The 14,640-nt window shown below is 40.9% G+C and overlaps 1 protein-coding gene across 3 annotated transcripts in view; it reads left to right on the top strand.

Annotated features, from left to right (window-relative positions):
* The window catches only part of Slc25a14 (solute carrier family 25 member 14), a 41,848-nt gene that overhangs the window by 14,493 nt on the left and 12,715 nt on the right, over positions 1 to 14,640 (top strand). For all 3 annotated transcript variants that reach the window (XM_055612141.1, XM_055612139.1, XM_055612140.1), the window contains 2 exons: positions 769 to 854; positions 6,126 to 6,221. In XM_055612141.1, coding sequence (XP_055468116.1) covers positions 769 to 854; positions 6,126 to 6,221 — 182 coding nt within the window. The remainder of the gene's footprint in view (positions 1 to 768; positions 855 to 6,125; positions 6,222 to 14,640) is intronic.

Consider the following 14,640-nt stretch of genomic DNA (forward strand, 5'->3'; position numbering starts at 1 on the left):
CAACTGATACGTTAAACTGGACAGGGAAAAGTCCATGAGGCCTCGACCCTACACAAAGAACTACAGAATGCTGGGAGCAGGGGAGGTGGAATTCCCCAGGGAAAAGCATTGGTTGTCTAGTGCTAAGCAGTTAGCCATAAACACACACACAGACACAGACACACACACACACACACACACACACACACACACACACACACACACATATCTATCTGTCTGTCTGTCTATCTATCTATCCATCTATCCAAGTAACATTATGTGTAGTAAACAGGTTATATTTAGGGATATATATGTATATATAAATACATATATGCATGTAATAACAATTAGTGAAGAAAGAGACCATGAATTTGAAGGAGAGTAGGGAGGGATATATGAGAGGACTTAGAAGAAAAGGGAGAAATGTTTTAATTAAATTATAATCTAAAAAAATTTAAAGACAAAAATAAGATGCATTATATGTTTGAAGTGTTTGAAAAGGAAGTACTTCATTCTAATTTATGTATACTGATAATTATGTAGAACAATTTCACTATCTTCAAAATAATGTCTTCAAAGAAATAATGGTTTATAGTTTATAATTTATATGTATTTTGTACTATTTGGCATGGTCTACAAATAGTTGAGAGTTTTTATGTTAATAAACCTTGAAGTTCATTTTTAAGTGAGCACTCTGGAAATAATTTCCTTCATATAATACCTCGGGTACACACATAAACCAGTATTTAATAAAATGAACCTTCATTTATTTATTTTACATTTTTGCAGATGAAACTCTCCTAATTAATGTGATCTGTGGAGTAGTATCAGGAGTGATTTCATCTACTATAGCCAATCCCACTGATGTCCTAAAGGTAAGAAATGTCTGTTATGTAAGTTGAAAGACCACAAACTTTAACTCAGATTCCAGTTCAGACTATTTATTATCATTATCATCATCATTGGTGTTTTGAGACAGGTTTCCTCTATGTAGTCTTTGCTGTCCTGGAACTAGCTCTATAGACCATGCTGGCCTTGTATGCATATATCCCTCAGCTTCTGCCTCTCAAGTGCTAGGATTAAAGAAAGTATCACCACCGCCAGGCTGAGTCCAGATTTTTTTAAAATTTAATTTAAATTATTTATTTATTACACTTTATTCACCTTGTATCTCTGCTGCAACCACTTCCCTCCTCTCTTCCCAGTCCCACCCACCCTCCTTCTTCTTCCCCTGTGGCCAATCCCTAGTCCCACTGATAGAGGAGGACCTTCTCCCCTTCTATCTTACCCTAGGCTATCAGGTCTCATTAAGGCTGGCTGTATCATCTTCCTCTGTGGCCTGGCAAGGCTGCACCCCCCAGGGGGAGGTGATCAAAGAGCCAGCCACTTGAATTTATGTCAAAAACAGTCCCAGTACCCCTTACTAGGGAACCCACTCGGAAACTGAGCAGTTTGTGGGATTCTTCTCAACAGGGGATGTAGATCCTCTCCATGTAACATCCTTGGTTGGAGTATGGGTCTCTGCAGGCTGCCCTGGGCCCAGGTTTCCTGGCTCTGTTGTTTTCTTTGAGTTCGTGTCCCATCCAGGTCTTTCTATCTCTCCCTTCTTCCATAAGGTTTCCAGCACTCTTGCCCAAAGTCTGAGTCTCAGTATCCCTTTTGATACCCTGCTGGGTAGAATCTTTCAGAGGCCCCCTGTGGAAGGCTCCTGTCCTGTTTCTTGTCTTTTCCTACTTCCGATGTGTAGCCTGTTTGCCCCTCTGAATAAGGATTAAGCCTTTTCCCTAGGGTCCTCCTTGTTGTTTAGCTTCTTTAGGACTATAGATTTTACTATGCTTAGCCTATATTATATGGCTAATATAAAGTTATAACTGAGTATATACTATACGTGTCTTTCTGTTTCTGGGTTATCTCACTCAGGATACTCTTTTCTAGTTCTATCCATTTGCCTGCAAATTTCATGATTTCCTTGTTTTTAATAGCCGAGTAGTATTCCATTGTGTAATTGTACAAGTTTCTTTATCCATTCTTTGGTTGAGGGACATCTAGGTTGTTTCTAGTTTCTGGCTATTACAAATAAAGCTGCTATGAACATGGTGAGTAAAGGTCCTTGTTGAATGGTGGAGCGTATTTCACATTTATTGGGCAACTCTCTTAACTATGTGATATGTCATTCATTTCTTGTTTTGAGATGAAGATAATGCAGTGATTTTAGCATAGAATTGTTAAGAATTAGAGAAAATATATGTAACCTGGTCTAACATCATGGTTTGTAGTAGATGTTAAAAATACTTTAATGTGATATGCATTAATTCATTGGTTTTCAGGCTAGGATTTTTCTTTTTTATTAATATTTCTTTTTAAATTACAGTTTATTCACTTTGTATCCCTGTAGCCTCCTCCCATTTCTGCCCTCCCTCCCTCTTCTCCCCCACTCCACTGATAGGGGAGGTCCTCCTCTCCTTCCATCTGACCCTAGCCTATCAGGTCTTATCAGGACTGGCAGCATACTCTTCCTCTGTGGCCTGGTAAGGCTGCCTCCACCTCAGGGGGAGGTGATTAAGAGCCTGCCACTGAGTTCGTGGGTTATTTTCAAGGCTGTCTTTGTTAGGGTTTCCATTTCTGTGAAGAGACACCATGACCAAGGCAACTCATTTTTTTTAATTTTTATATTAATTATAGTTTATTCACCTTGTATCCCAGCTGTAGCCCCTTCCATCATTTCTTCCCCATCCCACCCTCCTCCCCTCCTCTCCTCCCATGCCCCTCCCCAAGTCCAGTGATAGGGGAGGTCCTTCTCCCCTTCCATCTGAACCTAGCCTATCAGGTTTCATCTGGACTGGCTGCATTATCTTCCTCTGTGGTCTGGTAAGGTTGCTCCCCCCTTAGGGGATGGTGATCAAAGAGCCAGTCACTGAGTTCATATCAGAGACAGTCCCTATTCCCATTACTAGGGAACCCACTTAGAGACTGAGCTGCCATGGCCTACATCTGTGCAGTGATTCTAGGTTATCTCCATGCATGGACCTTGTTTGGAATATCAGTCTCAGAAAAGACCCCTGTGCCCAGATATTTTGGTTCCGTTGTTCTCCTTGTGGAGCTCCTGTCCCCTCCTCCCCCTTCTTTCATTAGAATCTCTGCACTCTGCCAAGGTAACTCTTATAAAGGAAAAAACAAAACAAAACACGTTTAATTTAGGGCTAGCTTACAGTTCAGAGGTTTCATTCATTATCATCATGGCAGGAAGTATTGCAGTGTGCAGGCAGACATGGTGCCCAAGAAGAGCTGTGATTTCTACATCTTAATTCACAGGTAACAGAAGGAGACAGTTCACAACTGGGCGTAGCTTAAGCATGTATAAGATCTCAAAGCCTGCCCCCACAGTGACATACTTCCTCCAATAAAGCCAAACCTATTCCAACAAGGCTATACCTAATAGGCTACCCCCTATGGGCCAAGAATTCAAACACAGAACCTGTGCAGTGTTAGGGAATGGATTTCAAGTTTTCTTATCTGTTTGTATCTTCCCTTCAAATGGTATGAGAATGAGTATGTGTTTCTAATAGTCCTTTTCCAATTTTACAAAATAAAGGCATATCCCTTATCCATTCCAAATCTAAAGATGGTGTGTTGGCCTGTAGCATAAAGTGGGGCATCAAATGAATAGATTGAGGTAGAGTTTTTAGAGAAATTTCTTTTCATAACTGTTTTATGTTAAATTTATAGTGCTTTTGTCTTTCCCCTTCCCTTATCTACATTTTTATTATTAATTAGCTATGGCTTTCAGTGTGATATATTTTGGCTTATGCTGATTTGTTAAGAATGTAACTTGACTTCTTTAGTGTTTTATCAATCACAGAATGAAACACTTTATTAAGAAAATGAAAATTTTCTTAATAAAGCACTAAATATATGATTGAACTATAAGGGAACGACAGATTTGGATTTTTGTTTTTCTGAGACAAGAATCTTATGTAGCCCATTCTAACTTTGTTTTCACTAAGTAGTGAAGAATGACTTTGAATTCCTGGTTCTCCTGCCTTACTTGGAATACTTGCATTTACAACCATGAATATTAATTTAAAAACTACTCTTTTATGCATGTGTGGGTGTGTTGGCTGCATTTATTTCTCTGTACCACATGTACCAAGAGAGGGCATCTGGGTCCCTGGAACTGTGAGCTACCATGTGGGTTCTGGCATCAGACCTGGTCCAAGACCAACAAGCACTCTAACTGCTGAGCCACGTCTCCAACCCTGAGTTAGGAGAAAACATTTCAAGTTCGTTATTTATAATAAGTGAAAGTACAAATTAGGATCCAGGATAATTGAAACCAAGTGGTAGGAGACTCAGCAGTTTAATTGCAGAGTTTATGATGCATAAGAAAAAAATGCTTATCCCTCAGAATCTGTAGGAGTTTTGCTTCCAGGATTTCACCCTGATGAATAACAAAATTCTTGGATGTTCAGGTCCCCTACATAGGATGAAACAGTATTTGTGTATAACCCGTGTGTATTCCCTTATATAGTTTAAAAATTCTCTTTAGATTTCTTATATTTAATATAATCTAAATATATATGAATAGTTGCTATGTTATTCCAGAAATAATGACAAGGAAAATAATCTACATGTGTTCATTACAACACAAGTTTTTTTTTTTTTTATGAATCTGTCTTTGCCTGTCTTCTTCCCTCCCTCCCTCCCTGACAGGATTTCTCTGTATAGCTTTGACTGTCCTGAAACATATTCTGTAGACAGGGCTGGCCTTGATATCAGAGATCCACCTGTCTCTGCCTCCTGAGTGCTGAGACTAAAGGCATGTGCCACTACCTCCTGGCTTGCAACTATTATTCAATTGATGATTGGTTGAATCCACAAATATAAGACTGCTGACTATTTTGATCATAACTTTATTTATCCTTTTAAAAAAGTTAAATTGAGAAAAAAAGATCTATTTTTGTGTATATGTTTTGCCTGCATGTATACATATGTACCACGTGTGCCTGGTGCCCATAGAGCCTGAAGAGGGCATCGAATTTCCTAGAAGTGGAGTTAATTTTAAGGAAAGTTGTTAGCTGCCATGGTGGTGTTGAGAACTGAACCCAGGTCCTCTGGAATAACAGCCAGTGCTCTAAATCACTTAGCCATCTCTCTAGCCCCCAATTTATTATTGTTGTTGATCATCATCATTCTGTGTGTGTGGGCACTTGTATGCACATGTGGAGGTCAGAGGAAAACTTTTGAAATCGGTTCTCTTTCAACCATGGGTTCTTGGAAGAGAAGAATGCTCTTTTGTAGACTCATTCATATGTAAACCTTTGCTGATATTTTGGGTATGCATGCTTACCTAGTCTTGCCACTGTATTTGAATTTTTTAAGATGTTTTGGTAAGAATTATATAAAAAAAGAATTATTATATATACTGCAACACAAACCCTTTTCTGTTTCTCAATCTATTTTTAACACTTTCTACGGCCTACAAGCATTTTAGGGGAAAATAGTATGGCTCCACTGTATTCTGTTGAATGAATGTGTCATCATCTATGTAACAAATATGTTGTTGCTTCTGGTTTTTGGCGTTTGAGTCATTCCTACATACGTATGTTCTTTCGTTCTTTCTTCCTTTCCTTCTCTCTCTCGTTTTTGTTTTTCTGAGACTGTGTTTCTGTGTAACAGTCCTGGCTGTCCTGAAACTCACTCTGTAGTGCAAGCTGGCCTTGAACTCAGAGACTTACCTGCCTCTGCCTCCTGAGTGCCGGGATTAAAAGCATAACCACCACCGCCAGTTAAGACCATGCTTTCCTCAAATTCATGGATATCCACTTGTCTCTGCCTCCTGAGTGTTGAGATTAAAGGCGTGTTCAAGCATGCTGGCTCAAACTAGTTATAGTTCACTAAATACATGTTATTGTTCAACTCCAGAAATGATAGATTTAGTATGGGGAAATATGAGGCTTGATGAAAATCTTTATATAATATACTTTGTTATATTATATATTATTGTATTGTATTGTTATATTTGTGTACGATTTAATCCATTAATTTCATAAGTTTTTAAAATTAAAAAAAACATTTTCCTTAATTTTAAAGGAGTAAGCTATCTCATTTTTTTTTCTGTCAAAATAAAATGTTTACTTTTTGTTTAGATTCGAATGCAGGCTCAGGGAAGTTTGTTCCAAGGGAGCATGATTGGCAGCTTCATTGATATATACCAGCAAGAAGGTACCAGGGGTCTGTGGAGAGTGAGTATGCTTACTGGTGTTTTATTATACTCTTTATTTGAATTTTCATATTAAGCCATGTGACTATGACTTATATCTCCAATAAGGTAAGAAAAATCCTTGCCACCCATGAAAGGATCAAAACTTACCAGTGGTTCCTATTCCTTTCCTTTTTTTGTATTTAGTTTTATTTTAGGTACATTGGTGTTTTGATTGCAAATATGTCTATGTGAGGGTGTTGGATCCCCTGGAACAGGTGTTACAGATGGTTGTGAACTGCTGTGTGGGTGCTAGGAATTGAACTGGGATCCTCTGGAAGAACAGTCAATACTCTTAACTACAGAGCCATCTCTCCAGCCTCCATTTCCTATTTCTATTCATATGGTTTAGGGTTGTAGATATGAGAAAAATGTATTATTTGAGATACCCATTTTGCTTTCTTAAACTTCACAGTGAATTTATTGTCTAAATATAGTTTTGTCAGTTCTGGATTAAACACAGTTATGTTGCTGTATGATAGTCTCTATAGTGTCTTTAACCTTGTAAAATGAAAGATGTACAGTAAAATATTGATAAAATTTACAAAAATGAGGAAAAATCCCAGTAGTCTAATCAGAGACAATCACTTTGAACATTTTTGTCATTATCTTCTAGCCTTTGTATTTTGCCTTTTGATGCATTATTACAATATTGTTTTGAACCTGTGATCCTCCTACTTATGTTTCCTGAGTGCTGAGAAGTCAAGTCTGTTACACTATACCTAACGTCTGCTGCAGTAACTTTTCTTTTTGAGACTGGATCTTACTATTCAGTTCTGGCTGGTCTTGGCCTCAAAGTCACTGAGCTCCCCATGCCTCTGCCTTCTGAGAGCTAGTATTAAAGGCATGTGGTACCACAACAGGTAGTTATTAGATAACCTTTAAAAAATGTTTTAATTTATTACAGTTTATTCACTTTGTATTCCAGCTCTTGCCCCCTACCTCATCCCCTCCCATGCCCCTTTCCCAGTGCACTGATAGGGGAGCTCTTCCTCCCCTGTTGGATAACTTTTTAATCTGTTGTGATCACTGAATTGTTCTAACAGCAAATAAGACTACTATTAGAATATGCCAAGAGAGGGTGGTGTGTGTGTGAGAGAGAGAGAAAGCAGAATAGGATTGAAAATCCATTGATAAACTTTTAAATAAAGAGCTTTGTTGTTCTCTTTATAATTTTTTACAGCTATTTCTTACTTTAAAACTTCAAAATAGAGCTGAAAGAACTGAATTATGAACACACATGATCTGGATTAGACAACTGGTAAAGTTTTGGCATAATTACTTGATCTGTCTCCAAATACATAAACACACACAATATTTTGCTAAACAAAATAGTATATTGTAGCATTATGAAAGTTCCTAAACACTCCATGATGTGTCTCATAAGATGGAGAGGTGGCTCAGCATTAAAGAGCTCAGACTGCTTTTGCAGAGGACCCGAATTTGGGCTGCATGTAATGCAGGTAGCTGCACTCATATGTACATACTCTCTCATAGACATACACATAATTAAAAATAAAAAAAAAATAAAATTTAGAAAAAGAACAAGATTCTCTGTGGTAATACTATTGTCAAGTGTAAGAAAGTCAATACTTAAGGAAGTATAGAGATGCCTCAGTGGTTAAGAACATTTGCTATGCACACCTTTAATCTCAGCAGTTGGGAGGCAGATCTCTGTGAATTTGAGGCCAGCCTTATCTACACAGTGAGTTCCAGAAGAACCAGAGAGAGAGAGAAGCTGTCCTGAAAAAAAAAAAGGAAATTTGCTGTTAATATTTTTTTTAATAAGACAGTGTATGTTTCTCTGTTCCTCTCAAACTGGCAATTACACAAATAATTGAGACTCTTATATTTGTTTAATAATAAGCTTCACAACACAATAACTAGCAATTATTACTCCATTCTTAACCCTGAGGGGGTAATGATTCCCCCTTTTGTTTTTGTATCTTTAAAGTTTGGCTAAATCTTTCTGCTATGGCTTGGCCCTTTGGATTATAAGGAATGCCAGCAGTATGAGAAATTTTCCATGTCTGTAAGAATTCCCGAAACAGTTTGCTTATAAAGCATGGACTGTTGTCTGTCTTAATACTGTCAGGTAGACCCAAGGTGGCAAAGCACTGAAGCATATGAGTACATGTTTGGACTTTTCTCCAGCATGAGCCAAGGCCCAACATGCATGCAAGAATATATCCACTAAAAAAATGTCTGCTGAGTGTTTAGTTCAGATGTTTCAAAACGCTGTTGTACATCTTGTGAGGAGTTTGAGGGGAAGATGTCATAGCATAAGATGTTAACGTGACCTGGATGGACTTGAGTGGGGACCCCACTGGACTGTGGAACTGCGGGGTGCCTATGGACTCTAGCTGCTTGCTGAGGAGGAACTCCTCACTGCTGCTCAGAAGGCCTGACTCCCGTCCTCTCTCCCCACACTTCCCTTCCTCAACTGGCTCAGTTTCTAGCATTTCAGAATCTTCCTTCCTGCTAAAGAACTTGTCCAAATAGCTGGTGTATGTGCTCTCCTTCTCCACGTGTTCATCCTTCCTGACCTCACAACAGAACTGACCAATATAAAACACGATTGTATCTTCCCCTTAGCATCCCACCAATGGCTGTAATTGCCCATTTTTACAGATGGGGAAACTTGAGGCACCAAGGTAGTAGTTGTGGTTACACAGTTCAGTGGTTGTTAGTTGCCTTTCCCTGCCTGGCCAGGTGGTGGAAGCAAAGAAGCTAAAAGGACTTGGAGGCAGTGAGGAAACGGGACAGTCTCCAGCTAGGAGACCAGGGCTGTTTGGTTTCTCAACTCCAGAGTGGGAAGGGAAGAAGGTGGGGCCATAGTCAGAAGAATCTAGAAAGGACCAAGAGAGGCAATGATTCTGGTGCCAGTGGAAAGGAGTGTCACAGGAAGGTGTGAGGAAACACTCCTCCCCACTGCTCACAAACTGACTGTCCGAAGAGGACTGGTACAAGGCTTCCAGTTGAGCCAAATTAGAGGCCCCTCATGTAGCTTTCTCTAGGCTGCCAAGACTGCCGCTCAAACCTGCTCCTGATAAGGGGCTGGGAGAGCAGCCTGTTGGAGGCCTGCGGAATATTGGTCAGCTGTGCCGGAAAGCATTCCATAAGTGATAGGCACCTGGGGGTTAGCTTGTTAGTTGCCAACGTTCCCCCTGAACCCTGCATTCCTCCTTGTAGAAAGGTCCATCCAGTTTCGTGTAGTGCACGACTGATTTGCCAGCCCAACGATGGTCTCAGCCCAAGGTGAACTGGGCCCATCCTCCGCCACTGGCTTACGCAGTTCCTTGAGATAAAAGGTTAGAAAACCCTCACCTCAACCTGGTGAGGCACAGCCACTGGCAAAACCGAGTGCAGGAAATAAGCTTATTTGCACAGCCGTCTCTACAAAAATGTCTAGAGCCCCCCAAGGCGCCCAGCCGGGGAGGGGGGGACCGGCCGCCCCAGAAGCAGCAGTGACCGGAAAATTTCCATGGGTAGGGGCCAGCAAAGGGGTTAGTAAGTGAGCCCTGTTTTGGTGGCACAACCGGAGGGGTAGGGACTGGCCAGGGGGCATTCTAATGCTGGTTTTGGCCCCAGTGCCTTCCTTTTTGGGGGGTGGGAGGTTCCAGCTCCTCCTCTGGTCCACTTTCCTGTCTCCTACCCTTATTCTTATGTTCTTTGGGCGGTCTTGGAGGGAAGCAGACCTTAAGGGCTGTGACCAGGGGAATGACTCCCAAAAGGGGGATATCCCCATCCCGGACTTGTGCTCTGTTGACCAGGGTTTCTACTGGGTCCCAGGTGTTCCAGTCAAACAGGGCACCCTCATCCGGCAACCATGGAGCAACCTTTATAACATACTTCTATACTTGACGGGCTTGAGCATCAGCAGAGTTAAACCCCTACTTTTAAGCAAAATTTGTAGGGATTCCAGACCTGGGTTGGATTATCTGAGATGAAGAGGAATGCCCTATGTTTAACGGGGGTACTCTCACCCACAGACCAGTTGGCCTGTCAGCGTTCTTCCACCGAGCAGGTTCCTCACACGGGGCACCAATCTGACAAGTTAGTACCCGGCAGGTGGAGCTGAGAGGAGGGTGGCCAGTCCAGCTGGACGCCCTCCGTGGCTGAGCGGGATGATGACTGTTGACGACCTGGACCTCCCCAGATGCCCCAGGGAATAAAACACTACAGAGCCGGGAGATCTGTTGAAGCAGGAACTTGGTTTATTGAATTAAGCGGGCCTTTTTATAGGTTTGGGTCAAGGGGCAGGGTTAAGGAAGTGAGGTAAGATGACCTAGAGAGCGAGGTTAAGTGGTGCAAGGAGAGGTGGGCCAGCAACAAAACTCCGCGTAACAGTTACCAGGCAGGGTTAACTTTAAGGCGGATATGCTGAGTCACTTTTGCCCGGAAGTGGCGCCTTTTAAATTGGAAGCTAAAGACAGGTTTCACAATTCTAGCCAGGCTCAGGTGGATGTAGCAGGCCTTATCAGGCCCAACAAACACCAGCCTTGAATTTAGGATTCTTCTGCCTTAGCATCATGAGTACCTGGTATTAATTATAAGACTACATGACTGGGCCTATCATTTAAAAACTTTTTTTTCATGACAGGGATTCACTCTGCAGTCTTGGCTTTCCTGAGACTCCGCTCTGTAGACCAGGCTGGACTCAAACTTGCAGAGATCCACCTGCCTCTCCTCCTGAGTATTGGGATTAAAGGCATATGCCACCAATGCCTGGCTTTTAAAAACTTTTTACTTATATTATTAAACTTTTCTATATTATAGAAAATGTGTTTCATGCTGCCATTTTCATACTTGTATATAACATACTTTGACTATATTCACCTATTGCATGCACTTGCCATTTCTTGCACTTCATTTTAACAGATTATCCCCATTCTGCTTTGATGTGTGTGTGTTTATGTGTGTATGTATGTGTAGATATTTGTGTGGGTGACAGAGAATAACCTTGAGTGATATTCCTTAAGAGCTGACTACCTCATTATTTTGAAATAAAGTCTCTCACTAGTGGGAGTTCTTTCTGCCTCCTCATACTGAGATTGCAAGTATGCATCACACACCCTGCTTTTTATTATATGTGTTCTGAATTGAATGCAAATCCTCAAAGCTGTATAGCAAGTTTAGCACTTTACTGATTAAGCTATTTCTCCAGCCCCTTAAGATTTGTTAAAAATATGTCTAGAATCCACATATAAGTGAGTATATATCGTGTGTGTCTTTCTGCTTCTGGGATACCTCACTCAGAATGATCTTTTCTAGATCCCACCATTTGCCTGCAAATTTCATGATTTCCTTGTTTTTAAATGCTGAGTAGTATTTCATTGTGTAAATATACCACAATTTCTGAATCCATTCTTCAACTGAGGGACATCAAGGTTGTTTCCAGGTTCTGGCTATTATGAATAAAGCTGCTATGAACATGGTTGAGCAGATGTCTTTATTATATCCTTGAGCATATTTTGGATATATGACTAGGAGTGGTATAGCTGGATGTTGAGCAAGCACTGTTCCTAATTTTCTGAGAAAGAGCCAGATTCATTTCCAAAGTGGTTGTACAAGTTTACATTCCCACCAGCAATGGAGGAGGGTTCCCCTTTCTCCACAGCCTCTCCAGCATGTGTTGTCACTTGAGCTTTTGATCTTGGCCATTCTGATGGGTGTAAGGTGAAATCTCAGGGTCGTTTTGATTTGCATCTCTCTGATGACTAAGGATGTTAGCATCTCTTTAAATGTTTCTCTACAATTCTATATTCCTCTATAGAGAATTCTCTTTTTAGCTCTGTACCCCATTTTTTTTAATTGGATTACTTGATTTGTTGCTTTTTTCTTTTTCTTTTTTTTCTTAATTTTATTTTTATTATTAGTTACATTTTGTTAACTCTGTATCCCAGCTGTATCCCACTCCCTCATTCCCTCCCCAATCCCACCCTCCCTCCCTCATCTCCTCCCTGCCTTTTTCCAAGTCCACTGATTGGGGAGGACCTCCTCCCCTTTCATCTGACCCTGTTTTATCAGATATCTTCAGGAATGGCTGCAATGTCCTCCTCTGTGGCCTAACAGTACTGCTCCTCCCTTGGGGGGTGGGGAGGTCAAAGAGCCTGCCATTGAGTTCCTGTTAGAAATAGTCCTCGTTCCCCTTACTATGGGAAACCAATTGGTTACTGAGCAACCACGGGCCACATCCGAGCAGAGGTTCTAGGTTATATCCATTCATGGTCTTTGGTTGAGTGTCAGTCTCAGCAAAGACCCTGTGCCCAGATATATTTGGTCCTGCGGAGCTCCTATTCTTTTCACATCATATTAACTCCCCTTCTTTCCTATGATTCCCTGTACTCTGCGAAGGTTTGGTTATGAGTCTTAGTATCTGCTTTGAAACACTGCTAGGTAGAGTCTTTCAGATGCCTTCTGCAGTAGACTCCTGTCATATGTTCAATGCACATCCCATTTGTCTTTCTAAATGAGGATTGATCATCTTACCCCGTGTCTGCTTTCTTGATTATCTTCTTTAGGTGTATAGATTTCATTATGTTTATCATATCTTGTAGGTCTATATAAGCGAGTATATACCATGTTTTTCTTTCTCCCTCTGGGATACTTCACTCAGAATGACCCTCTCTAGATCCCACCATTTGCCTGCAAATTTCATGATTTCCTCTTTTTTGATTGCTGAGTAGTATTCCATTGTGTAAAAATACCACAATTTCTGTATCCATTCCTCCGATGATGGACATCTGGGTTGTTTCCAGGTTTTGGATATTACAAATAAAGCTGCTACAAACATGGTTGAGCAAATGTCCTTGTTGTGTACTTGAGCAAATTTTGGGTATATACCTAGCAGTGGTATAGCTGGGTCTTGAGGAAGCACTATTCCTAATTGTCTGAGAAATCACCAGATTGACTTCCAAAGTGGTTGTACCTGTTTACATTCCCATCAGCAATGGAGGAGGGTTCCCCTTTCTCCACAACCTCTCCAGCATATGTAATCACTTGAGATTTTCATCTTGGCCATTCTGATGGGTGTAAGGTGAAATCTCAGGGTTGTTTTGATTTGCATTTCCCTAATGGCTAATGAGGCTGAGCATTTCTTTAAGTGTTTCTCTGCCATTCGATATTCCTCTATTGAGAATTCTCTGTTTAGCTCTCTTCCCCATTTTTTAATTGGATTACTTGGTTTGTTGCTTTTCAGCTTCTTTAGTTCTTTATATATACTGGATATTAGCCCTCTGTCAGATAAAGGGTTGGTGAAGATCCTTTCCCAGTCTTTAGGCTGTTGTATTGTTCTGATGACAGTGTCCTTTGCTTTACAGAAGCTTTTCAGTTTCATGAGGTTCCATTTACTGATTGATGATCTTAGAGCCTGTGCTGTTGGTGTTCTGTTCAGGAAGTTTTCTCCTGTGCTAGCAAGTTCTAAGCTCTCGCCCTCTTTTTCTTCTAACCGATTTAGTGTGTCTGGTTTTATATTGAGGTCTTTCATCCGCTTGGACTTTAGTTTTGTGCATGGTTACACAAATCTGTATACCTTAAGAAACCAATCAAAAAGGAGGACCCTATGTAGGACGATCAATCCTCACTCAAAAAGACAAACAGGATGGACATTGGAAGAAGGAGAAAACAGGAAACAGGACAGGAGCCTACCACAAAGGGCCTCTGAAAGACTCTACCCAGCAGTGTATCAAAACAGATGCTGAGACTCATAACCAAACTTTGGGCAGAGTGCAGGGAATCTTATGAAAGAAGGAGGAGTTATTAAGACCTGGAGAGGACAGGAGCTCCCCAAGGAGAACAACAGAACCAAAATATCTGGGCACAGGGCTCTTTGCTGAAACTGATACTCCAACCAAGGACCATTCATGGGTATTACCTAGAACCCCTGCTCAGATATAGCACATGGCAGCTCAGTATCCAAGTGAGTTTCCTAGTAATGTGAACAGGGACTGTCTCTGACATTAACTCTGTGGCTGGCTTTTTGACCACCTCCCCGTGAGAGGGAAACAGCCTTGCCAGGCCACAGAGGAGGACAATGCAGCCAGTCCTGATGAGACCTGATAAACTAGGGTCAGAAGGAAGGGGAGGAGGACCTCCCCTATGAGTGGACTTGAAGAGGGCCGTGGGAGGAAAAGAAGGAGGGAGGGTGTGATTGGGAGGAAATGAGGGAAAGGGCTACAGTCGGAATACAAAGGAAATAAACTGTAATTAATATAAAAATAATTTAAAAATCTACTAAAAATATTTTCAAAAATAGATTTATTTATTTATGAGACATGGTTTCTTTTTTTTTCTTCTTTTATAATTTTTATTTTTTTATATTAATCACAGGTCATTCACTTTGTATCCCAGCCATAGCCCCTTTCCTCTTTCCCTTCCAATCCCCCCCCCCCCCCCCCCTC

This window comes from Psammomys obesus, unplaced genomic scaffold (assembly GCF_907164565.1).
Source record: "Psammomys obesus unplaced genomic scaffold, mPsaObe1.curated_primary_1811, whole genome shotgun sequence".
Taxonomy (NCBI): Eukaryota; Metazoa; Chordata; class Mammalia; order Rodentia; family Muridae; genus Psammomys; species Psammomys obesus.